The sequence below is a fragment of the Tyto alba genome, unplaced genomic scaffold (assembly GCF_018691265.1).
Source record: "Tyto alba isolate M040663 unplaced genomic scaffold, T.alba_DEE_v4.0 Super-Scaffold_18, whole genome shotgun sequence".
Lineage (NCBI taxonomy): Eukaryota > Metazoa > Chordata > Aves > Strigiformes > Tytonidae > Tyto > Tyto alba.
Genome location: NW_024881280.1, coordinates 23,145,758 through 23,158,825, shown reverse-complemented (window position 1 = coordinate 23,158,825; position 13,068 = coordinate 23,145,758). Strand labels below are relative to the sequence as shown.

At 56.5% G+C, this 13,068-nt stretch overlaps 1 protein-coding gene across 1 annotated transcript; it reads right to left on the bottom strand.

Annotated features, from left to right (window-relative positions):
• Nucleotides 1-4,135: 4,135 nt before the first annotated feature.
• On the bottom strand, nt 4,136-10,582 carry VRTN (vertebrae development associated). Its single transcript, XM_033008628.2, has 2 exons — nt 10,530-10,582; nt 4,136-7,070 (listed from the first exon to the last, which is right to left on the bottom strand). Exon 2 carries the CDS (start codon nt 7,067-7,069, stop codon nt 5,042-5,044), a length of 2,028 nt encoding a protein of 675 aa, XP_032864519.2. The 5' UTR covers nt 7,070; nt 10,530-10,582; the 3' UTR covers nt 4,136-5,041.
• Nucleotides 10,583-13,068: the final 2,486 nt, after the last annotated feature.

Genomic DNA, 13,068 nt, shown 5'->3' with positions numbered 1-13,068 from the left:
TCAGGCAGGACCAAACGCAGCATCTCGCAGAAGTCGAAGTGCAGTCGGAGTGCTGCCTCCTCCTGGCATGGAGAGCTGAAGGACAGCCCCATGGGCAAGGGGTCTTCCCGCTGCACAGGCAGGCTCCCTGCCCAGGCTGGCACAGTTGCAGAAGTGCTAGGAAGATATAACTTTATTCTCAAGTGTCTGAGTTTGGTGGGAGGCGTCCATCCCGATGCAGCTCTCCTACCTTCCCCCAGTGCTGTGGTTACTTAAGCAATGGAGGAGGGATGGGGAGAGGGGCAAAGGAAGAAGCGAGGAAAGGAGAAATGAAATGCAAATAAATGCAAAATCTGCCAAAATGCCATCCTCAAAGTAATATATCAAAGTCTAGGCACATGCAGTAAATTCTTGACAGTATTAGGCTAGAAAGATGGAAGTTTTTCCTTCCTGAAGTGCTTTCATTTTCTCCAAATCTCCAGTGTTTTCCAGATGTTGACTGTGCTAAATTAGCATTACACATCATCTCACTTGTTTTCTAGAAGAGGAAAGGCAGGGAACGCTACATCTGGGCCTTGGCCAAACCACTGGGATGGTGCCACGTTGACAGTTGTGAGGTGGGGGCTGGTTCAAGAAAGATAAGATAGGTATCAATGGGTTATTAAAATTTTAGAAGATCTGTTGGCCTGGAAGGGAAAATCCTTGAGGATCCATATGAGGATTGATCTTCCATATTTTCACTAGCAATTCAGCATGGGAAGGAGGGGTGCCTTGGTACCATTTGCTAATGAAACAAAATCAGGAGGGTTTGGTAATACATAAAAGAGTAAAGAAACTGGGGAACCTTGAGGGCAGGTGGGCTGGAGACAGGATGAAATGCAAGAAGATGCAATGGGGGGCTGCCAACAGGAATTGCTGCTGCAGGCAGGGAGCTCCTTGACTGGCAGGGACCAGGGAAAGGCCTGAGCCATTGCTGCAGCATGAAAAAGGTGGATCTGATGTGAAGATTTACAGGAGAAATTGGTTCGGCAGAAATATTCATGGAGGACAACAGCAGGGCAGCAGTGGGCCACAGCTGGACTCCAGGAGACATTTTCAGCCACAGTGTGTGAGAGATGGGTTTTAGTGGAAAAGAGGCAGAGGGGGTGGTAGGAGAATGTGGAACGGGGACCTGGCTGTGGCTGCTGTGACCTGATGGGACAGAGGCAGATGGTTCCCCACAAATACCCTGGGGGCACAGGAGGAAACTTGTCTCAACAGCTGGTCTGGCTCAGCAGGACTAGTTGCTTGTAGCCCAGATCTATGGAAGGAATTATGCAGGGCACTGATCCAAAAGATCCTTTTTTTCCCTTTTTCGCCTCATCTTTTTTCCTTCCCTCCCCACATAGATATTTTTGATAATGAATTGAATTTGTGCTTGTCAGCTCAGGAGCGGTTTTGAATGGTGGCACTGACTCTTCTGTCCTCCTGCCACTGCTACATTTCCACTCTGATGGTCCCAGCAAAGCACAGGAACTGTCTTGCAAACCTCACCTCTTGCTACCTTGAGATGCTTTTAAAACCAACAGTACTGTTCTTTGCACCAACGAACCAGCTGCCTGTGCAAAATCTGGAGGCAAAGTGGTGCTTGAGCTAACACATACCAGCTGAGTGTCCCAAAGCCTTGCTTGGGCATATTCGACTATTCCCATGGTACATCATCCAGGCAGGCTCCACTGCACTGCATCATCCACCTCCTGCACCTACAAACCCCCTCCCAGACACGAATGGGGTGTGTTAGTGGTGAAGCAGAACTCTAAATTGCAAGTGAGTGCAATTGCAGTGTCGTGTCCCCCCCCCCCCAGCCTCTGTGTTTCACTTTACCTTTCAATTTCCATCTTTGCTGGGGTTGGTGCTTTTAAACACCCACCTGCAAGGGAGTTCGAGTGACACCTGAGCTAAACCTCACTCTATGCATGCTAAAGGGAGAGATTTATTGGCCAGTGCCCAGCAGCATGGTGGGGAGCAGCTAAGGCCACCTCAAATTCATCTCCTGCCACCAGCTCAACAAGAGAGCAGCGTGACAGGTCTGAATCGAGTGCTACAGTTTCCCCTCCATTTAAACTCTGCTGAGCCACAAACTACATCAGTAAATAAAAAGCACCCACCATTTAGGTGGTGCCAACTGGCAGAGACCCACCATGACCCTGCTGCTATTCAGGGCACAGGGAAGGAGAAACATAAGGGCACTTGTAAAACCCCTCAGAGGGATGAGTATTATTTTCCCACTGTGTCCTGCTCAGGCATCCAGCTAAGGGCAGAAAAAACACCACGCTTAGAGATCTTCACCAGGGCTCCTCAAAAATGTCTTGCAAGGGGGTGGTGGAAGATGGGGTAAGAGAGCCCAAGGCCATCACCCAGGAATGATTCATTCTGCAACTGCACCCTGGCGTGAGCCATGCAATGCTCTCAGTTTGGGGAGAGTCGGGTGACGGGAAGCAGGAGAAGCTGTCCCTCTGCCCTGCAGAGCACTGAGTACCTCCCACCACAGAGGCTCCCCCAGGCTCTCCCGATGCCCACCTGCCCCCAGGAGCAGCCAGCAGCCACCCACCACGCTGTGCCATGCCAACGGATGCTCCAGGCACTGCCCTGCTGCTGGGCAGTCTGCACCAGCCTCAGGGGCACCCACTATCAGAAAACCCTCCCTCCCTGCTCCTTCCCCCAGCTCAGCCGAGGAAGGGCATGCTTTGGGGGTCTCACATCCACCTTCATAGCCACTGCTGCCACCAAAAGCAGCTATCTCCAGCTGTTTAGACACAGGTAACCATTCTGGAGTAATTACCAGTTTACTCCCTCGGAGGAATTCTCTGGTGAGAAGTCGCTGGCAGCTAATTACTCCAATTACTTCCTGACACACAGAGCCCAGGGCTCTCCCCAGCAGCACACAGCGCTGCTCAGCAGCTCCCAGCTCACTGCCTGCCTCCCTTCCCGGGCACCCACTGCCCCAGATCCTCTCCTCTGGGGCTGCACAGGGGGTGCAATGGCAGGGGGATGGTGAGAACCCGCTAGCACCAAGGACACAGAGATAAGTGGCATCTGAAGAGATGCCCCACCAGCTCCGCACTGCTCCCCCACCACATAGTTCAGGCCCAGGGAAGCCACAGGATGACCTTGAGCCCCACTTCCTTGAGCAGATTGATGCCCAGAAAAAGCTCAGCAGGGCTTTCTAGCACAGGTACCTCTCTGCCTAAGAGGCTGGTGGTCAGTGAAACCAGACTGCATCCAGAGCAGGACTCAGGTGCAGTAGGGACCAAGAAATCCCAGACATACTGAAGAAAGAAAAGTTATTTGTGAGCAAGGCTGAGGGTAGATTATTGCATCTCAACTTCTAACAAGGTCACTAAAGTTCCCTATCCCCCTGCAAAGGTCTGAGGGTAACAAAGACTCGTTAGACCCAGCCTCAGGGGCTGATCTTGTAGGCGCAGAGTTCAAGAGGTTCTCCCCTCACATTTGTAGGGTGCTTGGACTCCCAGCAGCTTTGTGGAAAATAAGAGCAGGTCCTGCAGTTGTCACCACCTTCCTCAGTGTCAGCAGCCAGCCCCAGACCCCCTACAGCCATGCTGACAGGCACTCCAGGGGAAGCTCATACATTAAGGATACAAGGCTTTTTGGAGACCCTCAGCAGAGTTTGTGCAAGTAGGGACCTCCCCCAGCCCCGCACCTCGAGATACTGGCAGGGCAGAGGTGCAAACCGCTAGTTTCAGCCTCCCTGTACAGCACCACCACTCCAGGGCAGAACCACCTGCTGACCTCTCAGACCCTGCCACCACATCCCTGCTGTCAGAGAGAGCTGTGCCCACTGCATCGTCCCCAGCCCTGCATCCGCTCTGGGAGGCATGGCCTGGCCTCTCCCCAGGGAGAGCACAGCCCCTGCCAGGCCTCCAGACCACCACCGAGCAGATGGCCCCCAGCAGGTCCCAGGATAGGACCTTCACAGGAGCAGAGAGCAAGGTGCATGTAGGCCCTCCCCACCCACGAGCCAGTTTTAGAAGCAGACATGAAAGGAAAAGCCTTGCCCAGAAACCACACAAGCAAGAGTAAGAAACCACACAGGACTAGGAGTGAACAAGTCTTTATTGCTTTGGTTTCTTACAAGTGAAATATATGCATCCAGGCTCGCTGCAAGGAGACACCCATGTTGCACTCAGTTTGCAGCATGGCACAGGGGACGCAGGGACACTGGGCAAAAAGGTCTGGTGTCTCTACCTTCTCCCAAGTACCAGTAAAGAGAGACCCTAGGAAAGCAAGGCAGCTGTCAGCTGTGAGAGAGTAAGGGATTGTGTGAAAGGATATTGCTACAAGACCAGAAAGGTCAGGGACAGCTTCTCCAAAGCCTGCAAAGGACATGGGCTCCTAGCTTAGTGTTCTCAGCAGACAGACTACAGTGGGGACACAAGCAAGTCCCCTCTACCAACCTCTGCTCCCTCTAGGGAAGATCAGGCAGCCAGAGGCAGGTATTAAGAGCCAGAAAGCCAAGATGGCATTGGTGCTGATCCCAAGTGAAGCTTTTATTCTCCTTATCCGGGAAGAACCCAGATTAAAGATGCTCCTCCTGTAAAGCCGAGCACTCCCCAATCCCTTCCTTACCCACAGGTGAGCCAGCGCTGCTCTGCTCACTGAGGGGATGACGGGCACCTTCGCGCTCATCCTGCACATCCACATTACTTATTCAAGCAAGTGCCCAGGGCAGAGACACTTTCACATCCTCCATCTCAAGAGGCCTGGCAGCATCCTGCGACACTGGGATGGTACTCGTCACTTGGTCACCCCCCGAGCACTGCGAGGACAACACCATGGCCCCTCCCCTTTGTGGCAGCTCAGTGCCTTCTCCTTCAGGAACAGGCACAGTGCAGACGCTCCCATACCTGACTGAATCACACAGAAAAGAAAACCAGAGACTAGGAACAAAAAAAAAACGAACCTGAACAAAAGTTAGAGTGGGGCCCCAACCCAGGCATCCCACCAGAGCGCCAAAAGGCACGTCAGCATAGGAGCTGTGGCCAAGCCAGCTGCCAGCTGGCACTCAGGCATCCACAAGTGTCAGCCCATCGTGCAGGGCACGCTTCCACATGTAATAAGTGGAACGTGCCGTGAGCGGGAAGCGGGCACTGAACTCCTTGTAGGTGGGGAAGGTCTTCGACTCGAAGCGCTGCTGCAGGAACAGCTTGGCCTGTGCCTTAAACTGGGCAGTGGCAATCACATCCATCACAAACATCTGGCTGTTGGCTCTTTCTGACATGGCATAGCCTGAAATGGTGGCGTTGTACGGCGTAGTGGGCGCTGGCTTGTTTAGCTGCTTGGTGGCTACCTCCGTGTGGCACTGGGGCTTGAGGCCTGGCTCCACTCTTGGAGGTGCCAGGGAAGCCACCCGGTTCAACGGCAGGCTGGAGCTGGTCCAGGGAAGGCGGTGCTGCCCGAGGCCCCTGCCACTGCCCTTCCAAAACCAGTAGGCTGTGGAGGATAGGGACGGGTAGCGCAGGCGGTACTTGCAGAATGGCAGGCACCATTGCTGGACCTGCCTTTTGGCCACATCTCGCAGCTGCTTTCTCCAGCACAGAGAGGGCTTGAGCTGCAGGAGACTCCTGGGTGCTGGTCGGTCTCCATTCAGCCTCTTCCTAACAGGCACGCTGCTTGGCTTCAACTGCAGGAATGGCTTTCCTATCACTAGAGGTTTCTGGTTATCCAAAGGAGACTGAGGGGGGTTGAAGTTGGGGTTCTCCTTTATCGCTTTTCTTCGCCAGTTGTAGTAAGTGGACCTGGAGATGCCAGGGAAGCTGCGCTTGAAGCACCTGTAAGGCACCAGAGTGTTCATGGAAATGCATTTCTCCAGGTAAGATTTGGCTCCTTGCATGAACATTCCTGCTTGGATGGGGTCTAGGGAAGGACTTGGGCACCTTAAGCTCACCCCTGAATTTGATGGCTCATCCGCATCAGCCTTTTTTGGGACATCACTGTGAAGCTCCTGCAATCTGTTGGCCTCAGCCAGAGAAGAGGCATCACCATTGACCATGCTCTGCATCTCATGCTTCCAGGCGTAGTATGTGGATCGGGAGATTTCTGGAAACATCTGTCGGAAGTGCTGGAGGGGGATTATCTTGCCCTCCTGAAAGCAGGACTGGAGGAAGTGTTTCGCTGCAAACCTGGCAGCTGCTTTTTGCCGGTGTTCACGAGACTGGCGCTTCCAGCGATAGAAGGTGCTCTTAGTAATGCTGTATCGGTCACGCAGGTTGGAATAAGTCAGCTGGGGGTCACTGTTCAGCAGCTCAAGGGTCTTCATGGGCTGGACAGGGAGCTCTGGTGAAGGCATTGTGGGTTCTAGCTCCTCCAGGCCAACCACAGCTACGAAGTACTGCGCTTTGAAGACCTGCTGGGAGAGCTGCTGCCCTGACCACATGATGTGGAGCGTGGAGGTTCGTGGGCCACACTTCCTGGGCCGGATGAGCCGGTTGAAATAGGGTCGGATCTTCAAGTTGCTCATGGGGTAGATGGAGTAGATGTTACACTGCAGCACCGAGGCAAGAGCATAGACATGCCACATGTTGGCAAAGGTGCCGGGAAAACAGGTAGCTTTGATATCAGCATCGAAGATGGCCTCCAGGATAGCCATGGGGAGGCTGGTCATCTCTGGGGTCTCCTCGGTGCAGAGGGAATAGCGGGCAGCCTGCAGCATCACCTTGGAGTCGATCATGCCATTCAAGTAGTATTGTTTGTGCAGCAGCATCTCCACCACTGTACGCACCTGCAGCTCCAGGCTGAGGCTGGGGTTGCCCCAGAGCAGCACGCTTGCGGCCTCAAAGAGGTGGTTCCCCTCACCTTTGCAAACCAGAGGCAGCATGTTACTTGGGGCATCCTCAGGATAGAGGCTCCTGGCTACCCGGTCAACCTCCAGCTCCTCTTGGAACTGCCTCCCACAATAGCCGGGCAGGGAAAAAGATGACAGAGTCCTCTCTGCCTCCAACGCAGCACTGGTGAGGCCCTCCAGACCAAAGCATTCGGTGGCTTCCTGCAGCTCCTGCAGCACAGACTGCACCAGCTGGTGCCGCTGGATCATCCTAAAGGATGGCAAAAAGAAAGAGTCACTGGAGATGAAAACGGTGCATGCTTCAGACTGCCAGGGGCCTGGCCTCCAGGTCCAGCTCTTCACCAAAGGAGAGGATGGGGGAAGAGGGCATAGCAAAGGCCACGGCTCACCCCCCAATGCACACTTCCAGGGACAAAGAAGGAAGCCTGTGTCCCCACAGGCAGACTTGGGACAGTGACATGGGCTCAGCTTGCTCTGCAGTGACCTCCTGTGGGCAGCACGCATGGCACACAGCCCCTGGAGACACTTGTCTAGATGAAACCAAGGAGTGACTGCATCCATCGGGCAGGAGGACAGGTCACCTCCTACCCCTGCATGCCCGGCTTTGTGACCAGCCTCACTTCTACACCCAGTTCTCCCACCAGTAGCTCCAGCCCTTTTGTTTTACCACCCCACTGCCAGCGCCCAGAGAGAAGGGAGACTGAAGGGGAAACGTCATCTCTGCAGGAAGGGACCTGTGACAGAGCCACACTGCATCCAGGCACGGAGGGACCTGGATCAAGGTCTTCAGCCCAACAGAAGAAGGGGCAAAGAGCTTACCCCCTCCCTCAAAGCAGCACACTGCAGCTGCACCCACTGAATGCACCAAAAACTGCTGTCACAGAACCGGGGATGGGAAGAAGAGCTGGAGCCAGACCAAGACATGGTTACTGCTGCCTGAGCTGACACTAGATGTCACTTGCTGCTCAGCGGATGCACAGCACCAGCCAGGGACAAGCCACAAAAGGAGGGCTTCTAGAAGAGCTACCAGGCAGGAGGCAACCCAAAAGTGCAGAGCACGAGTGTTGGGTGGGTGGTTCAGAAGCTGTATGGAGCCCTCCTCCCTGCGTGGGTCCATCCCAGTCCTGTCCTTCCTCCCTCCCTCCACACACCAGTTCCACTCAGGCAATCCAAAGGGTCAGACCTGCACACCCCACTTTGTCAGCTTTGGTCCAGATGCCTACATGGCTCTGCCTCACCACTCCAGGAGCTTTTGCAGTGACTGCAGTCCATGACTCATGACCCAGCTCCATCAGCACATCCCTCCTCAGCACCTTTTCCCTCATCAGCCAGCCCAGTCTCTCCCACCTGAACCAGTTTCCTCCCAAGGACTCTAACACTTCACTTAACCAGGAAACCTAATCTGGTCCATTTTCTCCAAGGGCTCATTCACATGCCACCCCTAACATGTAGGGCATCACTTTGTAGTCTACTTGATTCACATCCCAGATGGAGACCCACCCTTCTCACAACATTTCACAGGTATCACTGTGCACGCACAGCTCTGCAGGGAAATGGGGAAACAGCAGAGCCAGGCAGGAAAAGCAGCAGCTCTGCAGTAAAGCAGATGGTCCCTCCTGACCTCTCCCGATCCTCAGCCCTGTACCCTGCTGCAGATAAGATTGTAATTGCTGTAACATCTACAGCCTCTGGCCCTGACCAAACAGCAAACAGAATGAGGTGCCATGGAATCACACAGCCACATCCCGGCTACTTCACTGCAAGCAGCCTCCGTGCTGCTGCTGCTGTCCCTTGCCTTTAATCATGGCACAGCTAGTCATCAAATAGAATCCATTCCCCTGCTTCAGGCTCCTTCATGGTCTCCTGCATGTCAGGGGCCAGGGCCCTCTCTTACAGCTGTTCCCACAGCTGTGGGGCATCAGCTATCAGAGACAACACAGGAGAATCCACACAGGTGTGAAGCAGGGGAGACAAACTTGTCCTAAAATCCTGGTCTGAGCAAGTATGGGGTTGTCGCTTTGGGTCAAGTCTGTACTGTTGTTCTGTAAGTTCACAGAATTTATAGAAATTTTGACTAAGCCGTGGTGAAGAATATGTGCTCAAGGAGCTGTAGCAAAGGCATCTCTCAGGAGAGCTGCAGGGCTGGCAGAGCCCAAGTCCTCCTTCTCTGTGGCCTGCTAAACCAATTCAGGGCCGGCCACCTCCCCATGCAGCCACCTCCCCTTTCAGCCCCCGCAGCCTAGCTGAGCCAGGAAAGGCAAGACAAGCCTTTACCCTGGAGGGGGTGAAGAGGCGACACAGGCTAGGGAGCACCAGCAACAACCCTGGTCTTTATAGCCTGCTGGGCATTTCCCAGCTTGAGGGGAGAGGGGAGGCAAGAAGGAGAGTTGGAGGCACAGGATTTAATCCTTTCCTTCAGCGATAACCCCACATCATCAATATCACTGCCAGCTCCTGCTGCACAGGGCAACAGGACCTCAAAAACAATCCTAAGGCAAAACCTGCAGCTGAAATAGCAGAGATGAGCTCCCAGGACAGAGGGGCTCAGGTAAGCCAGAAGCAGAAGTCAGGCAAACTGGGGGGCTTGGGTTCATCACCAGATCAAACTCAGCAGCTCTCAACACAGAGGGCCTGCTACAGAGGGAACATTTTTCACCACACACCTCCAGCGAAGCCAGCTGAACACGACAGACAAGTGCTCCCTAAACCACCTCAGCACCAAGAGGTAACCAAGGGAGCTTTTTGCCACTGATAAAGGAGGCTTTACCTAACCTGGCTGCTTTTGCATTGTAACAGATAAGCAAACACTTGCAGATCACGTTCCCTCACCTAAACTGATGGGCTGGTGGCATCCAGTAGTGCAAGTTCCCCCAGCCAGCCCCAGAAGCTCCCACCAGCAGGAATCCAGGAGACCTCAGCCCCTGGCTGCCCGGGACTGCCAGCGCCTTGGAGGAGCAGGGGTGTCCATGCACCCCAACCCAGCTGGGTTAGGCAGCTCATTTCCCAGCCCCAGCTGCGGGCTCAGGTCACCCCCACGGCAGTCAATGGTCTCATTTGAGAGGAAGTGGTTTGAACCACCGTAACCACGCAACAGAAGCGGTAGTCTTCGAGAGCTGCCTAGGCTAGAAATACCACCACGCTAGAAATCCCACGGGGGTTTCTGGTGGGTGAGCAGCACTGGCAGCCCAGGCAGCAGGAGAAGCCTGTTGCACCAACCAACCCCCACAGCTCCACTGAAGCCCAGAAATGAGGCAGCACTCGCCTGGAGAGAGAAAAGACGCAGACCTGCCTCAACCCAGGCCAAAGCACCGCAGCTAAGCCTGGTTTCAGCCGTCTCCCGGGCAGGGGTACTGCCTGCTCGAGCGCAAGCGGCGCCTGACAGCCACCTCCAGCCCCGTCCCCGCCGCGAGCGCGCCCCCACGGCCGCTCACGCCTCTCCCGAACGCTCCGCTTCCGCGCAGCCGCCCCCCGGGACGCCGACACACGGGTGGGAGCACGGGCGGCCGCTCCCCTCGCCCGGGAGACAAAGGGACGAACAGCCCCGGGGGCGGGGGAGAGGTCGCCGGTGCCTGGGTAGCCGCGGCGCCGGCACCGAGGGGAAGGTGGGACGGGACGGGGCGCCCGCCCGCCGCAGCGGGGTCAGGGTGAGGGAGGGCGGGCGGGCGAGGAGCCGCAACCCCGACGGCGCCCGGCCCGGCTCCGCACTCACCTGGCTCCGCGGGTCGGGTCGCGCCCCGCCCGCGCCCTCGGCCGCCCCGCACCTTTAAGGGCGGCGGCAGGAAGCGGCGCGGACCCGCCGCCGCCGCCGCCCCGGTGCCAGCCCCGCAGTGACCTCCGGGAGCGGGCGGCAGCGTGCGGCGCCGGGCCGGGCCGGGCCGGGCCGGGCCGCCCCTCCCCGCCTGCCCCCTCCCTCCCCTCCCCCGCCAGGAAGCGGGCCATCCCCGCGGCCCCGGCCCAGATGAAAGCGGAGCGGGCCGGGGGTCACTTCCAAAGCTAAAGTGATAATGGCCATTGTCCCGCCGCCGCCGCGCTTAAAGGGCCCGCCGCCTCCCGCCGCCCTGCCCCGCTGCGCCCCGGTGCTCCCCGGCACCCCGCCGCCCCATAGCGTTCTCCTGCCCCGTCCCCCGCCCGGGGCCTGCAGCCCCGTGGCGGGCAATGGAGCCCACCGAGGCTGCGGGGTGGGAGCTGGGTGCCTACATGGGGCAGCCCTCGTGTCCCACGGGGAGCGGGCAGGTCCCGAGTGGGCGTCGCTGCAGCCCACGGGGTTGGCACTGCCCGTGTGCGTGTCTGTCCCCTCTCGCTCCTGCCGAGGCCGTGGTCCTTCCTCCCCTCCGGGCTGCTAACTAGAAATAGTTACCCTCTCCTCTCCCCTCCCGAAGGGGCGCCTGTCCTCCCCGCCCCCGGCAAGCCAAGGCTGGTGGGACCCTGGGGCTCATAGGGCTGTTGAAGCTCAGCTGTGCTTCCCTTCAAAACCTTCTCATTTGTCTGTGGATGGCACCCAAATGTCAGCAGCTTTTCCCTGCCCTCGGCTCTGGTCAGCCTCCTGGTCAGGCTTGTGTCTGCCTGCCCGTGCCTGAGCCCTCCATGGAGCAGCCTTCCTCCCCGCTATCTCTGCCCCACTGCCTCCCCAGCCTAATCTCAGGGCCGAGGTCCCCATCCTTAACTCCCGCTCGCACAATGGGTTCATCTCATCCCTCGGGCATCACGTGAGGCTGTGCAAACAGTCCCCACGCCAGGCACCTCACTCCGGCATCACTGAGCTGCCAACACCAACTCCACCCCATGTCCTCTTTACAACTCCAGAATCCCTAGAGCTTCCTCCAGGACCTGCCTCATCCCAAGCTATACCACCCCAAAGCAGGTCCCCAAGGAGCCCATCTGCTCCTGGGTGTGAGGGCTGAGTGCGTTTTATAGACAGGGGGCACAGCTCGGTCAACCAGGAGGAGTTGCGCTCTCCACCAGCTGGTCTCAGCGCTTCATGTCCCCTGTGTTGTGTAGCTCTGGTTGCAGGCAGCATTTGGTTTCCTCTCCCCAGCTTGGGGACCAGCCTGAGACCCACCACCACCACCCCTAAGCACTGAGGGCACAAAGTGACTCCCAATGTCAGAGACGGCAAGGGCTTCCTTCCCTGCATGCCACCACCCACGGGGAACCTCACTGTGGCACGCATCTCTGTTGCAGTGGCTGGCGATGAGAGGGCAGGAGGGGTCATGGAGACACCATCTATGGGATTCTTGTGCAGTTCAGGAAGAAAACTATACACAGACCTTTCGAACAGGGGAGATGCACCCAGTTCCCTCTTCTGCCCTCCCTTCCACATTAGTCCGGGAGGAAACATCGCAGCACACATCAAGGCACGCCTTCGCTGCTGTGCGTCCTACCTCCCCCAGAAGCACATACTCCAGAGCATTTTTTCCTACTTCTCTTGTCTCACATCTGAGCCCAGCAGCGCAGGGGAAGGCCAGGCGAGGAGGGTTTGACAGGAGGAACGGGCTCCCTGGAAGCTGTGGACTGGCTGCTTATGAGTCCTCCCGTCCTCAGCTAGGAGCCATCACCCCAGCTGACACCCAACCCCAACCTTCAGTGCTCACAGGGGTCACTCTCACTGAACACAGAAGAGCTACAGCGCAAGGAAGAGAGACCTAAACCATCCTCTGGTGATCTTTTTTCCCACTCAGGTAATCTTCATATCTCCAAAGCCAGCTCCACTCTCAATATCAACCTGGCCAGTCCTGGATCTTTTCCCAGGCAGGCTGGTGTTCATATCCACAGCTGCTGAGCTCCCCTTCTCATCCTTCATCCTTTTAACTTCTTTGGTTGCAAATGCAAAGCAGTGCTCACAGGGCAGTGAGACACTGGTAAATGCCCGAGTCAGCAGGGTCAGTGATTAACATAGGAGCTGGAAAACACACAAAGAGACAGCCTGGGCAGTTCTGTTATGCAGATGACTGCACACACCGGCTTCCAGCATATAAACAAGTAGTTAGCATTTTTCTGTTCCTTGGAGGAGTTCAGTGGGGGACCAGTGCGCTCCCTGATTTAGTGCAGGATGCTTCAGCACAACAGTAGGCCATGGAGACCTTTGCAGTTTAGCTTTGGCTGCCAGAAGCTTTTCTGCCTGCTGTGCTTTAACGTGCCTGCTGCAGCCTGTCCTCTCTCACACGAGGCCCAGAGCAAAGGCACAGGGATGTCCAGCTGCGTGTGGGTCTCAGGGCACTGTGTGCCCAGCCTCACCAGAAGGCAGGTTT

Bases quoted from the DNA above. Each gene is read 5' to 3' on its own strand.
- VRTN (XM_033008628.2), bottom strand. From the start codon at position 7,069: ATGATCCAGCGGCACCAGCTGGTGCAGTCTGTGCTGCAGGAGCTGCAG.